The sequence below is a fragment of the Genypterus blacodes genome, unplaced genomic scaffold, assembly GCF_046128005.1.
Source record: "Genypterus blacodes isolate CSIRO-AG114 ecotype Tasmania unplaced genomic scaffold, CSIRO-AGI_Gbla_v1 ptg000064l_1, whole genome shotgun sequence".
Taxonomy (NCBI): Eukaryota; Metazoa; Chordata; class Actinopteri; order Ophidiiformes; family Ophidiidae; genus Genypterus; species Genypterus blacodes.
In genome coordinates this window covers 2730001-2748680 of record NW_027466876.1, presented here as the reverse complement: position 1 = coordinate 2748680, position 18680 = coordinate 2730001, and the positions used below count along the sequence as shown (strand labels likewise).

At 43.8% G+C, this 18680-nt stretch overlaps 2 protein-coding genes and 1 non-coding gene across 10 annotated transcripts in view; 2 read left to right on the top strand and 1 right to left on the bottom strand.

Moving 5' to 3' along the window:
- The first annotated feature begins 1433 nt into the window (after positions 1-1433).
- On the top strand, positions 1434-9618 carry LOC143004100 (uncharacterized). 7 transcript variants are annotated; one of them, XM_076154975.1, is made up of 8 exons: positions 1434-1720; positions 6879-7196; positions 7295-7570; positions 7687-7743; positions 8077-8166; positions 8253-8278; positions 8420-8464; positions 9009-9618. In XM_076154975.1, the coding sequence occupies exons 1-8, from the start codon at positions 1660-1662 to the stop codon at positions 9153-9155; spliced, it is 1020 nt and encodes a 339-aa protein (XP_076011090.1). In that variant the 5' UTR covers positions 1434-1659; the 3' UTR covers positions 9156-9618. The 7 variants fall into 7 exon arrangements, with proteins under 7 accessions (XP_076011090.1, XP_076011094.1, XP_076011092.1 ...); XM_076154977.1 differs by lacking the exons at positions 6879-7196; positions 7295-7570; positions 7687-7743; ... (2 more) ...; positions 8420-8464; positions 9009-9618 and adding exons at positions 2015-2332; positions 2432-2707; positions 2838-2924; ... (2 more) ...; positions 3680-3736; positions 4037-4463 and having other exon boundaries at positions 1467-1720; XM_076154976.1 differs by lacking the exon at positions 1434-1720 and adding an exon at positions 6369-6584 and having other exon boundaries at positions 6882-7196.
- A 923-nt stretch (positions 9619-10541) lies between these two features.
- vash2 (vasohibin 2) overlaps positions 10542-18680 on the top strand; it is a 14820-nt gene continuing 6681 nt past the window's right edge. The window contains exons 1-5 of one of the 2 annotated variants that reach the window (XM_076155124.1): positions 10542-10586; positions 12031-12494; positions 15328-15416; positions 15671-15727; positions 16155-16229. In XM_076155124.1, the coding sequence (XP_076011239.1) occupies positions 12171-12494; positions 15328-15416; positions 15671-15727; positions 16155-16229 (545 nt within the window). In that variant the 5' untranslated portion in view covers positions 10542-10586; positions 12031-12170. Of the gene's footprint in view, positions 10587-11092; positions 11213-12030; positions 12495-15327; positions 15417-15670; positions 15728-16154; positions 16230-18680 lie in introns of those variants that run through there. The other variant, XM_076155123.1, reaches the window with a different exon arrangement.
- Positions 17683-17755, bottom strand: trnat-ugu (transfer RNA threonine (anticodon UGU)). The gene has a single exon. It is a non-coding gene; the product is annotated as a tRNA-Thr (tRNA).

Below are 18680 nucleotides of genomic sequence, written 5' to 3'. Positions count from 1 at the left end.
GGTCTGAGATTGAGTCAGATATTTAGATAGAGATACAAACACAACGGAATGAAGATAAATGTTGCTGAGCGAGATGAGGCGCATTCCTCCTCCAGCACTCCATGATCAGATTTTGCAGGTGATCGACTAGACGGAGCTCAAACCCTAAAAGAAGTGTTTACAGCATCTAAAATGGAATGGCTTCTTGCTTCTGCGAGGTAGATTTTGCCTAGATTTCTGCAGTCTATCACAGGATTTCCTGTTACTTATACACTCCACCTGGGGGAATGTCTAACAAGTTGTCCATAGCAAAATTAAGAATAGAAATATATAAAGACAGAATAGAAATCATGAGGCAGCTGGCTGGTCTGAACGCTTCCTGACTTCTTGTGAGCCTTGAGAGGTGCAGATGAATTTCTGGTCATCAAAACGGGTGTAATAGCTGTGAAACTGCTGCTGCTGTGTCTCTCACACCAATACACATCATCCTCTGTTCACAGAAAACATCCAAAAGCTACAATAAGGAACAAACTTCTCATATAGTCAAACGGAATCTTAACATCTTGTTGATTTTGACACGGCAACTTCCTCCATCTTCTTCTTGGTCTCAAGTTGAAAATAACATCATAAACCACTGTTGCTCTCTGCTCTCTCACTTTGCACATTTTGCCATGAGAGTCTTGTTGAAAATGACACGCTGATGTCATCATGAGTCATGACCAACACAGGAGCTGCAGACTTTCAGAACACTTCTCCAGCTAGAAACATCCATGTGTATCCCTGCAGTTATAAATGTATCTGTACATCAAACGTGGACAGCAGAGTTTGGATCTGAGAGGAGAAGTTTTGAAGATATCCTCTGTCCTTGAGAGCTTCTGGCTCTTTTTCAGACGTGCATCAAGAACAACACATGCAATGAACATCTCAGTGTTTATTCAGCTGATCCAGAGATGTTGTAGTAGCTCTCTGTGACCATGAAGGAGGCTTGACTGCATCATTTCTATCAGTGGGAAGATCTACACTCTCCTCACCAACTGTCTCATCAGATAGAAACACCATGGAACTCTTTTAGTGAAGGTTGGAGGGATCTTAATGCTAGATAATCTCTTCCGCCTGTAATTCTTGCAAAACCTGCACACACATGGCTCATAGTGCTGACAACAATGCTTTGGGCTTTAAATGAGTAGAGCACGTACTACATACCTTATTTGGCCAGGTCAGATGTTGGCCTCTGCTCAAACACCAAAAGGCTTTGAGATGTAATTCAGTTTGACCTCAGATGACTGATCAATTGTGATGAATTTTCTTTTTCTTTTTCGGGCAGTTAAAGAAGAACTTCTAAACAGTTGCATGGGTGTGTTGGGTTTCTTATTCAAGTAAAAAGGGACGTTTTTTTTTATCTTATTTTATTTTACTTCATTCCAAAGCTCCCCCCCCCGCCTCTCTTTCTCCAAACTGCACTGAAATACTTAAGAAAGACTTAAAGACAGATCAGTCACAACGAGAAACAGAAAAAGAAGAAAAACATGTTGTCTAAAGTCACCATGAGGAAGTCAAACCCTGCTGCTGATGTCAGGAAGAACTGTATATTACCCTTTAAAAAGCATTAACCAGAGACTCTGACAGTTAAGGAGCGTGAGAACAGGAGACTGACAGGAGAAAGAGAGACAGAGGAGCAGAATGATTGAATTCAGATGGATGGAAACGCTTTTATTTGTGATGTCGGCGCTTCTGTTGACAGGTAAGGATACAAAGAGAGAGATAAAGCAAAATACTGACCTGAATGGTGATGTAACTGCAGACTGAGACTGAGCTTTGTAAATGGTGTGAAAGACGATCGGTTGCAAAATGAGGATGAGGCACATTTACAAGGTATCCAATGTGTCTTAAAGTATATTTACCTTAACTATGATGCCTCTCAAGCTCATCCTCCATGCAGCAGTAACTGGGCAATCATCCTCACCCATTAGAACAATTGAAAACTATTCATGTTGAACTTAATTCCATTAATATTTCTCTCTCCTTCTCTCCACAGCAGCAGCTCAACAGCAGTCAGACTCCTCCTTCATTGTCAGAAAAGGAGATGCAGTCACTCTGCCTTGTGAAAATGCGATATCAGGTCAGGTTAAGTGTCGTTTGACCACCTGGGCCTTCAATCATTTTATTAACAGTGCAACAGTGGAGCTGATAAGTCTCGGAGAGAGTCAATCAGACAGAGTGAGAGTTACAGCAGACTGTTCTCTGACTATAAAGCGAGTCACAGAGGAGGATGTTGGTCGCTACTACTGCCAACAATACAAATCTGGGAACAAAGTGGGCGATGACTCTTTGGTCTATCTGTCTCTTGTCCACAGTGAGTATTTCCATTAACACAAGCTCAGATCTGTGTTGCTGGAACAACATTCTATAACTTTACAACAATTGTGATTCATGTTTCTCTTTTTCTCCCCAGCAACTGAACATGCAGACGATGATAGAGTGACACTGGCCTGCTCTCTGCTGACATATGGGCGTACAGACACTCTGAGGTGGTTGTATAATGGTGCTCATTTGGATAGAAATACCAAAGACATATCATCATCATCACCATGTTCTTCTTCATATCATTGCTCCATCACTGCCAACTTTATGACTTCTAATGAGAAATATAAAGAGCAGTTGAAGTGTGAAGTGACAGATTCGTTCACTGCAGCCGTGCAAGTGTTTAGCTTCACCCATCAGTCTTCAGGTAGGAAAGCAGGTCAGACTATGATGTGTCTCTATCACCTCCTGCTGCTGAAATAAGAACCAGTTTATTTTCAGGATATGTTTTCTCATTTCACATCTTGATGTCTCATGTCCTTTCTTCATTTGTCCAGATGAGACAAAAACATCTGCAACGCCAACAACAACCACAACATCAGCAACCTCACCTGACTCAAATACAGAAACAAACTTCCCTTCAAGTAATAAGTTACAATACACATTTTTGCCGTACTTTTCTGTATTTTACCCTCTCTCTCTCTCTCTCTCCTCTCTCTCTCTCTCTCTCTCTCTCTCTCCAACCATAACTCCACAAGCTACAGCAACAGAAACAAATAACTTGCAAGTTAGCATCATGTATTTCTACCTTCTAGAATCATTTCCTAAATAAATGTTGGTCTTTCTCTCTGCCCCCCCCCCCCCCCCCCCCCCCCCCCTCCCCCCCCCCCCTCTCTCTCCCTGTCCATCTCTGCCACACACACAACCTGTGTAGAATGTTCCACTCTGACCTACATCATGCTGGTTGTGCGTGTGGCTGAAATAATCCTAGTTACTGTGCTCACTGCTCTCCTCATCAGAGCCACAGGTGAGTAAACCCACAGCAATATTCCTGTATAAAATACACACACACACACACACACACTCACACACACACTCAAACGCACGCACACACACACACACTCGCACGCACGCACGCGCGCGCACACACACACACACACACACACACACACACACACACACACACACACACACACACACACCACAAACAAAGAATTAATAATACTATTAAAGTTATTTTCACAGGAAATCGGAGGGCACCTGATGGCGACATTGTGAGTTCGAAACTGACTTCAAAGACGGAAAACAGAGAGAAAAGAGAGGAGAGGAAATATCAATAATATTCTGTTCATGTAAAGTCAATTGTTGTCTCGTTGCTTCTGGGTTTTTGTTGCTGCAGGGTTTAAACACAGTAAGAAGCAGAGCAGTGAGGCGTTCAGGTGCTGCAGCCAGTCAGGTAAAACTTTGATCAGACACAAACTGATGGTGCATTCACGGTCTGAGATTGAGTCAGATATTTAGATAGAGATTCAAACACAACGGAATGAACATAAATGTTGCTGAGCGAGATGAGGCGCATTCCTCCTCCAGCACTCCATGATCAGATTTTGCAGGTGATCGACTAGACGAAGCTCAAACCTAAAAGAAGTGATTACAGCGACTAAAATTGAATGGCTTCTTGTTTCTGCGAGGTAGATTTTGCATCGATTTCTGCAGTCTATCACAGGATGTCGTGTGTGTTTGCTGCATTCCTCAGGAGCTGCGCGTTGACGATGGTGATGTCCTAAACTATGAAAACAACAGAGGGCAGCGTGTCTCCGTCAGAGTCCACTGATCATCAGCTTCACCACATTCATCAGAGACAGATGTGAAGACAAACACGACAAGATCGTTTTGTGTTGTTGGATGAGTGAATTCTTTGAGAGTTTCAGTCTTTATTGTGTGTTTATAACAGCATGTTCAGTTTCAGATCATTAGACCTTCACATCTCTGAGGAGTCGACACGCTGACAGGCACTTGTTGTTAGTATATAGAGGCTCAGTTTGTATGATTCATATTAGTTCATGTTCCAATGCTGATTAATGATTCTAAACTTTGTACTTTCACATTTTCTTTCCTATCTAGCCCGATATTTATTTTTTCTGCTCATCATATTTTTTGTGAACTTTAATAAATGCTGTATGTACCCAATCATGCATCGTGTTGTGTCATTCATTTAAGTCATGGTAATGTTTCACGCTGGACAGTGTAATGAATATTTTTATCAGTTTGGAGGTAGACAGCAGTCCCCTAAAGAAGAAAAAAGCCTTAGTGAGGAAACAGAATAATAATAACTCAAGACACTTTTACTGTACTGAGGGTTATTTACTTCATTTCTGGATGATTTAAATACTATGTAAAGCCATTTGAAGAACACTAACAACAAGCATAAATTATACCAAATGAGACTTACAAACACAACACACTAGCTTGTTTGTGGTTGTTTTCAAAAAACTGTACAGTATAAACAATAAAGTCCACACTCTGTTACTTATACACTGCACCTGGGGGAATGTCTAACATGGTTGACACAAAGTTGTCCATAGCAAAATTAAGAATATATATATAGATATATAAAGACAGAACAGAAAGCATGAGGCGGCTGGCTGGTCTGAATAATTCCTGACTTCTTGTAAGCCTTGCGGGGGGATTTCTGGGCATAAAAACGGGTGTAATAGCTGTGAAACTGCTGCTGCTGTGTCTCTCATGCCAATACACTTCCTCCTCTGTTCACAGCAAACATCCATCATCAACATCCATGCTTGTTTGTATTTGAGTGGAATGTGTGTTTGTGTGTTTAATCTTCACACTATACTTGTTGATTTTGACACGGCAACTCCCTCCATGTACTACTTGTTTTCAAGTTGAAAATAACATCATCAACCACAATTGCTCTCTGCTCTCTCATGATGCACATTTTGCCATGAGAGTCTTGATGAAAATGACACGCTGATATCATTATGAGTCATGACCAACACAGGAGCTGCAGACAGTCGGAACACTTCTCCAGTTAGAAACATCCATGTGTATCCCTGCAGTTATAAATGTATCTGTACATCAAACGTGGACAGCAGAGTTTGGATCTGAGAGGAGAAGTTTTGAAGATATCCTCTGTCCTGGAGAGCTTCTGGCTCTTTTTCAGACGTGCATCAAGAACAACACATGCAATGAACATCTCAGTGTTTATTCAGCTGATCCAGAGATGTTGTAGTAGCTCTCTGTGACCATGAAGGAGGCTTGACTGCATCATTTCTATCAGTGGGAAGATCTACACTCTCCTCACCAACTGTCTCATCAGATAGAAACACCATGGAACTCTTTTAGTGAAGGTTGGAGGGATCTTAATGCTAGATAATCTCTTCAGCATGTAATTCTTGCAAAACCTGCACACACATGGCTCATAGTGCTGACAACAATGCTTTGGGCTTTAAACGAGTAGAGCACGTACTACATACCTTATTTGGGCAGGTCAAACACCTCTGCTCAAACACCAAAAGGCTTTGAGATGTAATTCAGTTTGACCTCAGATGACTGATCAATTGTGAGGAACTTTTCTTTTTCATTTTCTTATCGGGCAGCTAAAGAGAAACTTCTAAACAGTTGCATGAGTGTGTTGGGTTTCTAATTCATGTAGAAAGGGACATTTTATTTAATCTTATTGTATTCTGAAGCTGTGTTAGGCCAACAAATAATAAAGGCATATTGTTGCCTTCTACACAGTGAGCAGGTTTGCCCACTTCAGGACCACAGTGGGTGTGACGCCTTAATTCTGAAACAGCGCAGTGGAGCAGACTGAGAAAGCAGAGTCTCACACATCATCTCTGAGGCTGGGAGCATCAGTGTGTGATGTCCCTCATTTCCACTTGCAACCACAGCTTTTTCCTCTGCTTCAAAATAAATCATTTCTCCCTCAGTTCATTTCCTTCCACTCTAATTTGATCTCTCTCTCTCTCTCTCTCTCTCTCTCTCTCTCTCTCTCTCTCTCTCTCCAAACTGCACTGAAATATTTAAGAAAGACTTATCAGCCACAAACAGAAAAAGAAGAAAATCACGTGGTCTACAGTCACTAGGAGGAAGTCAAACCCTGCTAATGATGTCAGGAAGAACTGTATATTACCCTTTGACAAGCATTAACCAGAGACTCTGACAGTTAAGGAGCGTGAGAACAGGAGACTGACAGGAGAAAGAGAGACAGAGGAGCAGAATGATTGAATTCAGATGGATGGAAACGCTTTTATTTGTGATGTTGGCGCTTCTGTTGACAGGTAAGGATACAAAGAGAGAGATAAAGCAAAATACTGACCTGAATGGTGATGTAACTGCAGACTGAGATCGAGCTTTGTAAATGGTGTGAAACACACATGGTTGCAAAATGAGGATGAGGCACATTTGCAAAGTATCAAATGTATCTTAAAGTATATTTATCTTAACTATCATGCCTCTCAAGCTCATCCTCCATACAGCAGTAACTGGGCAATCATCTTCACCCATTAGAACAATTGAAAACTATTCATGTTAAACTTAATTCCATTAATATTTCTCTCTCCTTCTCTCCACAGCAGCAGCTCAACAGCAGTCAGTCTCCTCCTTCATTGTCAGAAAAGGAGATGCAGTCACTCTGCCTTGTAAAAATGTGATATCAGATCAGGTTAAGTGTCGTTTGACCACCTGGGCCTTCAATCATTTCATTAACAGTGCAACAGTGGAGCTGATTCATAACGGAGTGAGTCGATCAGACAGAGGGAGACTTACAGCAGACTGTTTTCTTGCTATAAAGCGAGTCACAGAGAAGGATGTTGGTCGCTACTACTGCCAACAATACGAATCTCGGTACAAAGTGGGCCTTGACTCTGAGGTTTATGTGTCTCTTGTCAACAGTGAGTATTTCCATTAAAACAAGCTCAGATCTGTGTTGCTGGAACAACATTCTATAACTTTACAACAATTATGATTCATGTTTCTTTTTTTTCACCAGCAACTAAACATACAGACGATGATAGAGTGACACTGACCTGCTCTCTGCTGACATATGGGCGTCTACACACACTGAAGTGGTTGTATGATGGTACTCATTTGGATAGAAATACCAGAGACATACAGATATCATCACCATGTTATTCTTCATATCCTTGCTCCATCACTGCCAACTTTATGACTTCTAAGGAGAAATATAAAGAGCAGTTGAAGTGTGAAGTGAGAGATGTGTACACTCCAGCCGTGCGCGTGTTTAGCTTCACCCATCAGTCTTCAGGTAGGAAAGCAGGTCAGACTATGATGTGTCTCTATCACATCCTGCCAGTTTATTTTCAGGACATGTTTTCTCATTTCACATCTTATTGTCTTCTGTCTTTTTCTTCATTTGTCCAGACAAAAAATCTGCAACGCCAATAACAACCACAACATCAGCATCCTCACCTGGCTCAGGTCAGAGTTTTGTGGTTAAACTCTTTGTCATATGTTATTTCCACATTGACAAATGCAGTTGGGAATTACAATTTGCCCAACACAATTAGAAAAGTGATATAATTAATCTCCTACGCATCATAATAAAACATTACTAAATATTGAAGATGATTCAATTGTTTGATGTGAATTCCATAGAAGCAGTCAATACAGTAGGTTATGTGTGTTTGTGTTGCAAATAAACAGAAGATAAGATAAGATAGAAATGTTGATGTTCTTAAAAAAATGCAACTTAATTTTATAATATATCAATGTGTAGAATTATGATAGTAATTTATTTTGATCTGTTTTCAGTTGGGTGGTTGCCATACGTCTCTGGAGGTGCAGGGCTAGGAGCTCTCTTTCTCACTCTGGTGCTCATCTGCTCCTGGAAGCCAAACAAAAGTGAGATCATAGATATTTTTGTTTTATAGAGTTGAAGTTTTGATAATAAAGTTGGAAACCCAAATATTTCTTGTTTTCCCTTTCAGGACATAAACTACCCAAGGACGACATTGTGAGTTTGAATAATCTCATGCTCACACATTTGGACTTGATTATACTGTACTGAAACTCTGTGGTATAAGAGGAGGAGGATCAGTCACTGCACTGTGATGCACTATGCAGAGTGGAGGCCATAACTGACTCTATTTTACAGGATCTGAGTCCAGCAGTGTCCAATCCAGGAGCCAATCAGATCATGGTAAAGCACATGTAACACATGGCTTCTCTTTTTGCCACTTGTGTTCTCTGACATGCAGTTACTGTCTTTCTCTGAATGTGCCTCTGCAAGAACAGTCTGCAGGGTGAGACAGGGAGCCCAGACATGGCTGCTCTGCACCTGCTTGATAAATGACCCATAACACATGACAATGATTCGGGGACAATGATTCATATTTGACTGTAGCTGCATCACACGTGTGTGTTATTCTAGCACTCACCAGAACTCAACTGGCTTAAAGAATATCATTTGGCAGAGCTTTGGCTTAGCTTTCAAAACTAACAAACCCCAGCTTGCTCCTACAATTCAACACTTTCTGTCTCGACAGCGACCTGGATCTCTATAACTATATTAGTAGACGCATGTTTGATAAAGTAAAGGCACTCTAGAGTCTCACACTCAGCACACTAATTAATTTCTTACTGTGTTGTCTTTCATTGTGTGGCCTTGTGTTGTGCTGTGTTATGATGGGAGCATGTATTCTTGCCTAACTTTGGTGCTTTGCTTTCCTGCTTATGTTTCACAGTTTCTTAGAAATCCTCATGGTGAAGATGATGCTGTAACCTACGCCGCTGTGAACATCTCCTCCTCTCCTGCTGCAGCCTTGTCTGATCCCACCAACCCCTACTCTTCTGCCAGCAAGAAAAATACACAAAAGAGGAGAGAGAAGTGAAATTCTCATCACATTACATTTACTGCTGTGATGTAATGAGAAAACCGTGTCAGTGTTAAGTCTGTGAGTGAGTCCCACCTGTTACACTTTACTGGTTATTTGATGTTGTATATTCTAGAATGTGTGTTCATGCTATTGCCACATTTACAGCATACATGTACATTTTGATGATGTAAATTAGTTTGTGGTACTTGATTGAATGCTGAAGTGTTAAATTCATCATAAAAATAAGTCCCTAGTTGTCTGTGCTATTTGTGCTTGAATTTATTGTTGGAATAACACTTTTGTCCACGAGAGGGTGCAGTAGGGTAAATAATGTCACTTTGTAAGCAGGGTGGAGTAATAACTTCTCACATGTGATTGTGTCTTTTCCAATCACTTTGACGTTGACGTTTCTGCTTCATTTTCTTTGCATTCAAATGTTCTTAATTTAATCTTCAGAATTTGTAAAACATTTCCTGAGTTGAGCTTTTGATATTTTAATATATAATCGTTGCTGGCCTTTATGATTTAGCATCAGTATTCTGTAATATTCCACTGTAGCTTTTTTAATAATTTTATTTGTTTCTGACAATAAAAATCAATACTTCAATTATTTTCCTCTTTATTCCAAGTAAAGATGTACAAGGAATTTCACTTGGTGTGGGTGTCAGGAGTGTTACACAAGCACACTTTATGAGCACACTATATACAAAAAAGGCAATACAATAATAGAGTTAATAAGTTAATAAAATAATAAAGATAAATGGAATGACTATAATGAAATGGAACAACTATGTACATGTGATTGTGCAGTTGGCCAAAAGGTATAGATAATGACTTAGGAAATAAGTTGTACATAGTATAAGTATGTTTACAATGTTACAAACGACATATTTGAAGGTGAGCAAATGGGATTTTTGTCGGAGGGGAAGGTCCTGGGAGGGGATTTTGAGAAGTGTTACTCTTTTAAATGCTGTTGGCTGGTGGGAGCTGTGGCGATGGCGAGTATTTCTTGTTTTCAGTGCTCGCACCTTCGGATGTCTTATTGAAAGGGAGACACTGAAACAGAAAGAGTCGTGGATGGGGAGGGTCAGACATGATTTTCCTCGCCCTCTCTTTCGGAATATCGTGTCTGACCACACCCATCCAGGATTCTCTGTTTCCGTTGCTAATCTTGTTAATTAATCATTAAACAATATTTCTTTGTACCCCAACAAAAGTGACCCCCAATTCAACAACTGCAACAGGGGGGAAATCCCATTTGTTGCAGATATCACTTGTTGACGCCCACGTCCACCGGAATCCACCAATGAGAGAGAGACGTCATTCCCAAATATGGTACAGCGGCCTGTTCCCCCCGCCCATCTTTGTTGGCTCGACCAATCATATTCTGTCGATTGTTGGCGACTGTGCGAGCCACAGAGGGATACTGGACACTAGCAATGGCTGGTGAGACAATTTACCCCTAAACATTAAATTATGTGAGAGATAGAAGAAGGGCTTTTAACAATATGGAGGCGGGTTTGTTGGGGACATTGCTGGCACTGAAGCGCCGCGTCGGCTGCTGACGGAGAGGAATGCAGAGAGGAGGTCGTTTTTCTGGGCTGGTGGGAGGCAACGGCTCCGCAGTGATGTGAGAGAAGCGGTGTCAAGCCAGCGAGTGAAAGCAGCGGGACTTCCTGTTATGGTTTTCAAACCATGACAAAATGCGATGAACTTTTTGTTGCGTTTGGTCAACCTTTCTAAGATAACGACTAAGAAAAGATCAGGCAAGCTAACCAATTAAAATGTTACAATATTTCGAAAGGCATGATGTGTAAGTGTATCAACTTAATATAACAGTATGCTTTTACTCTGAAGTGGAATTCATGTTATTTCCAGCTAAACTCTGGTTAATGTCGCAACTTTGGTAGCTAAGAAGGGGTGAAGTTACAAAGCCGTGAGGCAAAACAAGACTTGAACAGCCTCTGCAGGACAAGGACGCCTTGTTATGAATGGGACTTTCCTCTGCCCGCTGTGCGTTTTTGGACGCAGAAGCCTTTTAAACCGGAGGTTAATCTGAAACCCGAGCCCCGGTATGAAACACGGTACATTTGGATTAAGAGCCGTCTGAATTGTTCAACCGGTTCATCCTTATGAACATCACTAATAGGTGTATGACATTGTATCGTATGATGACGTTCTTGTGCTCGTTTCTTTAATTTGTAGTGACAGTATAGCGGTAATGATTTAATATTTATATTGACACAAGCACGTATGTGATCGAGAAAGATAGATTATAAGTCTTCTTGACGATGTTATGGTGTGTTTTTAGCCCCATGGCATCACTACTATGATTCCAAATAGTGATTTAAAGAAAAGAAAAACGCTTATTTCCTTGTCATGATATATTTCCCCCTGTAGTATCACTATACCATCTGTTGTGTTTGTTACTATATTTTTGTAGGTTTTTTGATCGCCTTCCAGTATGTACTGCTTCTAGGATGTGTGTGTGTGTGTGTGTGTTTGGCTCCATGTGTTGCTGTCTTACTATTTGTATTTTCCACTGTTTTCTACAACAAACTGATCATGACCAATACAGCAAATTGATATTATTGTGCAATATTTGCCTATTAATATTGTCAATTTTGATAAGTAACTTAATTGTTAAATATTAATCTTGTATGTGAGAGTTATTAGTCTTTAATAACAAAAACTCAGTGATACATACTACACACTAATGTCGTCTTCTGACTCCTCTCATCTCAAAAGCAACAGTTGTGTAACCCAACATAGAACTCCTAATACCTATTCCAAACTACTAGTTCTGAAAAAGAGCAATAATCTGCTAAACTGCAAACTTCATGGCTGATCTCCCAGAACAAATATTTTTCTTTTGTTGTGCCACTGCCAGGTTTGCCCTTGGGGATCACCATGTGCCATACAGCACTGACAAATAAGGACAAGCTATTGTAGTTGGAGGAGGACCACCTGGGCTAACTCTTCCTCCTCCTCCTCCTCCTCCTCCTCCTCCTCTTGGCCCTACACGGATCGATGACTGGCCCTAACTCTCCGAGCCGGGCCGGCACCTCCCCGGCTAAACTGAGCAGGCACGGCCGGTCCAAGAGCACCAGTGCCCACTGCCTCCTCCGCTGCAGCAGCACCGCAGAGGACTCCTCCACCTCGCCTCCTAACAGTGGCTCCCGATCCCCAGGAGAGGAAGAGGAGAAGGATGGCGGGGTCATGTTTTATGTGAACCGAACTGGTTTCCCCATCGAGAGTGTCACCTGGGAGAGGATGTGGACCCATGTGGCTGCTGTGCATCCCGAGGGCCATGAGATGGTGGATAGAATAAGAAATGCGGCGTACCTCCCTAAGGTAAGCTGGACGAAAGCCACACAGGTCCTCTAATCATTAAGGGATGCTAACTAAATCCCTTAGAAACCCCCTTAGACGAAAACTAAATGCCAGTAAGCAGCACCTGTAGGAAATTACTTTACAATCAATCAATCAGTCTTGTGTTCAGATCAATCATTGTGCATTTTAAACAGTTTCAATGTGAAAGTATCAAGTATCGCTGTTTTGCTGTGTCTGACTATCACACATTCCCCGTCTTCATCTTCCAACTTGTCGTTCCCCGCTGAGCATTAATGGCGCATTTAGCATCGACAAAAGTGCAATTTCCGACTAAACGTTTTATTGGTCATGCAGGAAAGAGATTAACTGCAAAGCTATGGGCTATTAAAGGCACATTTTGCAAAAGCGGCAGCGGGGTCTTCCGTCGTTGTAGCAACGGAATAGCCACTTTGGAAGCTTGTGGAGTGAAAGGAAGATGTGTGACATGTGACACACACAACGCTTTGCCTCCAGTCAGAAGTTCAACCAATCTGTGATGAGATATAAAGCTGGTAAACTGCTGTGGTGCTGTTTGAGCCACCGAGTCTCTTAGACTGTGGAGCCACTTGGAGGATTTTCGCATGGGAATCAGATTGAGAGAGTATAACAAGTATAACAAGACTGAACCAAGAAGTGTTTTCCCATCCAGCTAACCTGCCAAGTGAGATGAGGTTAGCCGGGTGTTGGTTTACTTTGATAGGTTGAATGTAGGCCTGAGCTCTCCAAAGGTGTGTGTTGGAGTATGTCGCCGTATTGTTGAGATGCAACCCGACTCCGGTGTTAATGCGTGTGTGAGGTGTGACAACAAGCTATTCACCATAGATACAGAAGCCCATGCACGCAGACTCACGTGGACTCACATGGCTTTAAGGTCGGCGGGACTGGTCTGTCTGCATCGAACCCCCCCTCCCCTCCCCTGGAAACGACAGGAAGGAAGGAAGGACAAACGGAGTGTTATGTGTAGGGAATATTGGAATTTAGGCGCTGTAGTGTAAAGCTGTGAGGAAAAGACTGATTTGAACATGCTGGACACAAAATGGAAACTTGATGCGGCATGTTTGTGTGCTTAGTCGATTGTTCCTCAGCTGTAACAGGGAGAGAGAGAGGGAGAGAGAGAGAGCGAGAGAGAGAGAGGCATTCCTTGGGATGTCCTGCTCCAAAGATATCCTGACATGGAGAAACTTGATCTCTCTCTCTCTCTCTCTCTCTCTCTCATACACACACAGGTCTATGCACCATGGAAGACAGAGACTAGGTGATAGAGGGATGAATGAGGAGAGGAGGGAAAGGCACGGGGTGATAATGAATAGGAAGACAAAAAGAGGAGGGAGGGAAACAGGAAGGGAGGAGGCGGCAGATTAATTACTGCTCTAAAATAGGACCATTAGTGAGAGTTTGCCAGCTGAACTGTTAAAGGGGGAGTGGCTCACTGCTCACTGTGCTTACAGAATGTGTGTAAGTGTGTCTACATCGTGTGAGTGTGTGTGAGCAGACGCACCTGTGCTGTGATCAAACCTCCAATCATTCATGTCAGATAGTGATTACACAGCTGAGGGGTGTGTTTACCTTGTTTGGGTCAGTTTAGTTGACCGTGTTGCCCGTGGTGACGCAGGCAGCGTTAACACTGCAGCTAAATAAGGAAATAAGGACACCGCTCAACACGGTAGGGCCACGTCGCCAAATCAGAAGTTCACACGCAGTATAGCTGTGAAAGATGGAGACGGCGGCGGTTTGAGCTCTGAAGAGAAGCAGGAGAACTCTGAAGCTGCTGGAGTCTCCATCTCTAGAGAACGTGTTACAGAGTTCAGGGTTAATGGACCAGCTAACTTGACATTAACTCACGGGAATTGAGGCACCACACACACGTTCCAGAAGAACATAATGAGGGAGGGGCCTCTCACGTATGACATCATCGTGGAACAACAGAGAGAGGATGATGACAGCGAGGGTCACCGCTCATGTCGTGCCCTGACCTCACAGAAAGCAGCTTTGCTATGTGCACGCACACGCCTGTCTCTGTGTGTGTGTGTGTGTGTGTGTGTGTGTGTGTGTGTGTGTGTGTGTGTGTGTGTGTGTGTGTGTGTGTGTGTGTGCGCGCGTGCGTGTGTGTGTGTGTGTCCCTCTCATGCAGCAATAAGACCTGTCATTCTATGGTCAGTTGTCTCGTTTGCAGGACCCTCTGTTATGGAGCTTTGACTCTACATGTCATTATCCTGGTTTAGATATTAAGCTTTCAAACCTCTCCTGGATCCTCGTCATCCTCTTCTCATATACTCTGTTTATATATGTGTTTGTTCATGTACTTTACAACCATTTTCGCCTCTGGACTTCCTGTATTTCTTGCTGCGAATAACAATTCAAACACGGCCTGAACCGACCGGGACCGGCCCGCGGGAAACGACAGGGCTGCTGTTATGGTGCACCCTTCCTGGACACACACACACACACACACACACACACACACAGCCTCTCTGTGTAGGAGGAAGTGGTTTGCCCTGAGTCACTCACTGCTGCTGTAGTGTTTGCCTTTAACAAAACCACATCTGTGACCTCTGGTTTCACTCTCAAACGTTCCTGCTAAGGGGACGGGTAGTGGACAGGGTGAAGAAGTAACTCGTGAGGCCGATGTATTGTTTTCCTGCAGTAGTGGAAGGTCAGTGACTGTCAGCGTTAGGAGCAGAAGTGAGTCATGGGACAGTGAGACGGATAGATTTCTTCTTCTTCTTCTTCTTCTGCATGGGAGATAGTGGTGGAGTCAGACTTTGATGTGTTTAAAAACCCAAATGTGTCCTCTCTTCTTCTTTGTATTTCTCAGCATCCTGTCCCCTCGGTTCCGACCTTCAAACAGTCCATGTCCGTCCCAGACTGGCTGGTGGCCATCCAGAACTACATGAAGGCTCTGCAGTATCCTTTTGTAGATACACACACACACACACACACACACGTACACACACACCCAGGGAATGTAACGGGAAGAGACGCTACGGCGGAAGCTGAGGTGACATCCTGTCAGCTGCGGTTAGTCCCGGCCGTGTGTTATTGCAGCTGACATTTGCGCACAAGTGGCCAAGTTCAGGTACACACACACACACACCTCTCATCAGTGTAACACAAGCAGCCAGGATGGAAAAAGAATGAATCCTTAACTTGCTCCTCAGATACAACCACACAGGAACGCAATTCTTTGAGATCAAGAAGAGTCGTCCTCTGTGTGGGTAAGACACACACACAGCGACGCACAACAGACAACGCAAAACACTCAGCAAGACTCGGAATTTGATTGTAATCAGATTAAGGAAGCTTTTGTGTGATTTTCGACTTTTCTGTTTTGATGTCGTCGTGCTTGAGTGCAGCACGCAGCATTGTTGTGACTGACTAGCTACATTTGTTATGACGCTCGTCTTCGCCCCACGCCCCCCATCACTCTTCCTCCCTGTCACTCCCGCCGTATCTCCTTGTGTCCTTCCTTCCTTCCTTCCCTCTCTTCTCATTCCTCCGCCCATTGCTGCTTATCTCTCTCCCCCACCCCACCCCCACTCTTCATCTCTTTCTCTGCTCGCGTTCCTTCTGTTTCTGCTCTCGCTCATCGTCTTCCTGCCCCTCCGTTGTCTCTTCATCTTCCTCCTCATCTTCCTCCTTCAGGTTGATGGAGACGGCAAGAGAGATGATCAGGGAGTCTTTGCCGATCAAATGCCTCGAAGCCGTCATCTTGGGGATGTATCCTTTACACGCGCGTGCACACACGCACGCACGCACGCACGCACGCACGCACGCACGCACGCACGCACGCACACACACACACAGACACTTCTAGCTCGGCCAAAAAGACGATTTTGTTATGTGTGGGTGTAATCAATAAGACATGTTGCTGAAATGTCCTGATCCCCCCCCCAAACCTTTACTGGCTCCCACTGAACCGTGTTGCCTGGCAACAAGCCCACTTCAAAGTTTCATCCCCACTACACACACACACACACAGACACACAGACAGACAGACAGACAGACAGACAGACAGACAGACAGACACACACACACAGTCTCAGGCACATCTTTAATTGTAAATGGTCACTAAACCCCTCTGAAGTATTTCCATATAGGTAAACATGGAGGTTTGTGTGGTTTTACAAAGCAAATTCAGGCGGAGCTGCATGTGAGGGACTTAGCCCCGATGAGTCAGCATGGTTGATCTGACGGTTTGGACAAGTGATGATGATGATGTTGTAAAGTGAAAATGTAAAGGACAGAGTGTATAAGGGATGGTTATGACAACAGGTGCAGTGTGTATTCTATTAATTGTCGTCTATGGGAGCACCCTGAAGGAAGTGAGATGAAGAGTCCAAACCAACTCACCTAAAATTCTGGGCGCCAATTACGGCACTGTGCCAAATTTCAGACCTCATGCCCAAGCCGTTTTCGAAAACCTAGCCTTAACCCTAAACCACTCTCACCAGTTTGGTGGGGAAAAAATGTCCCACAAAAGCTGCACCAACCAACTCAAAATGACCAAAAACACGCTCCTACACACTTTCTGGAGAAACTTTTTTTTGGGGCCAGACACACAGTAGCGCCACCAGTGGGGGGCCAGGGGGGGCCACTGCCCCCCTGCATAATCGCCCCAAGTGTCCCCCCACTGGCTACTGACCTTCCATCACTCACACTCCGGAGTCGAAGTCTTGGAGTGGCACAGTTGCACAGGGAGGGGCGCTTCTATCGCGCATTTGCCGGTGCCGCCAAAAGTCACGGACAGCACCCCCCACCCCCTCCCGTCGTACCCTTTGGTTGGCCATCCCAAGACTTTCAGTGGCCCCCATCTGGCCCCCTCTATGAAAAATTTCTGGAGGCGCCACTGCACGGTCACATTTTGCTGTCGTTTTTTAAATCTTTTTGTTTTAATCCATAGATTGCTCGTTCCTTGTCTCTGGGGTTGCCGGGGTGACAGTCACTTAATCGAGAATGACTTTAGCCTGCAGAGGAAAGGAGGCAGGAAAGGAGGCTGATTAAAAAAAAAAAAAACAAGGAAAATAGACGGGAGATATAACAAAGCCAGACAGGGAGTGACTAGCTTGAGGCGTTTACACAGTCTAATGCTAAGATGGTTCAGCTTTTATATCTGTTTGCTCAGCGCTACCCTTCACCTGGCCTTTAGGTCCGCCTTGAGGAAAAGGCAGCCAGGCCCCAGCGAGAATTGAACTCGCGACCCCTGGTTTACAAGACCAGTGCTCTAACCACTGAGCTATGAGGCCTTATGTCACCTCAGGCAGATCGTGCTACTTTAACAAAGGGTCAGGACGTGTAGGGAGCCACGCCCTCCTCGCATACCGGCCCAGGTGCTATTTACCTACCAAACCTGTTGCCTCCCGAATGGCCGGAAGGCTCACCGAGTTCAATCCACATCTGAACCGACTGCAACAAATCACCTCCAGACGTTTCCTCACCAGAATCCCCTTGCAGCAATCTGTGGCGTTTAATACACAGATGTAATGTAGCGTGTCAGCAGGGTGACAGCTGATAATCATGACTCATGCTGACAGATGACCTTACAGGGGGGGATCCACACACTCCCCCAGCGTTTTAAATTACCACTCCTAAACACACAGGTCGTACTGTTCATACATCCAGACAGAACGCACCAGTATAACCACTTAACTTTACTTTGGTGGTTTGAACCAGTGACTGAATCTCTGCCTTTGTCTCCATACACACTAACAGTCTTGATCATGGCCGCTTATCTACCGCCATTACACAGCTATTCCCCATTGTTATCTGCGAGGCAATGCAGCAACCGCCACCGCCGCCGTGTGTTTACGGCCGCGTGTGCTGATGATTTTGATGCCATCTCCTGTTTGAACTCACTCACTCTGTAACTCTTTGGTTTACCCTGTAAGTAAGAAGGGGATTGGTTGCATACAGACACACACTCGTATTCTGACAGTAAGAGAAGGAGGGAGGGAGGGAGGGAAGGGGGGAGGAAAGGAGGGAGGGAGGGAGGATGAGCACATGATCATCCGAGGACACTTTTTTACTTCATGACCCATTCAGAGAGGAACGGTGCAACTTCAGACACAGTGGACATCTTCATCACGCTGGCTGTTCACTCATGACTGAGTTAGCCTGTTGATGATGATGATGATGACATGTTTCCAGGTGGCAAACTATCCATGTTAACCC

Bases quoted from the DNA above. Each gene is read 5' to 3' on its own strand.
- LOC143004100 (XM_076154975.1), top strand. From the start codon at position 1,660: ATGATTGAATTCAGATGGATGGAAACGCTTTTATTTGTGATGTCGGCG. The intron at 8,279-8,419 runs GTGAGTTTGAAT...TCTATTTTACAG, and splicing joins AACTACCCAAGGACGACATT to GATCTGAGTCCAGCAGTGTC. The intron at 8,465-9,008 runs GTAAAGCACATG...TATGTTTCACAG, and splicing joins CAGGAGCCAATCAGATCATG to TTTCTTAGAAATCCTCATGG.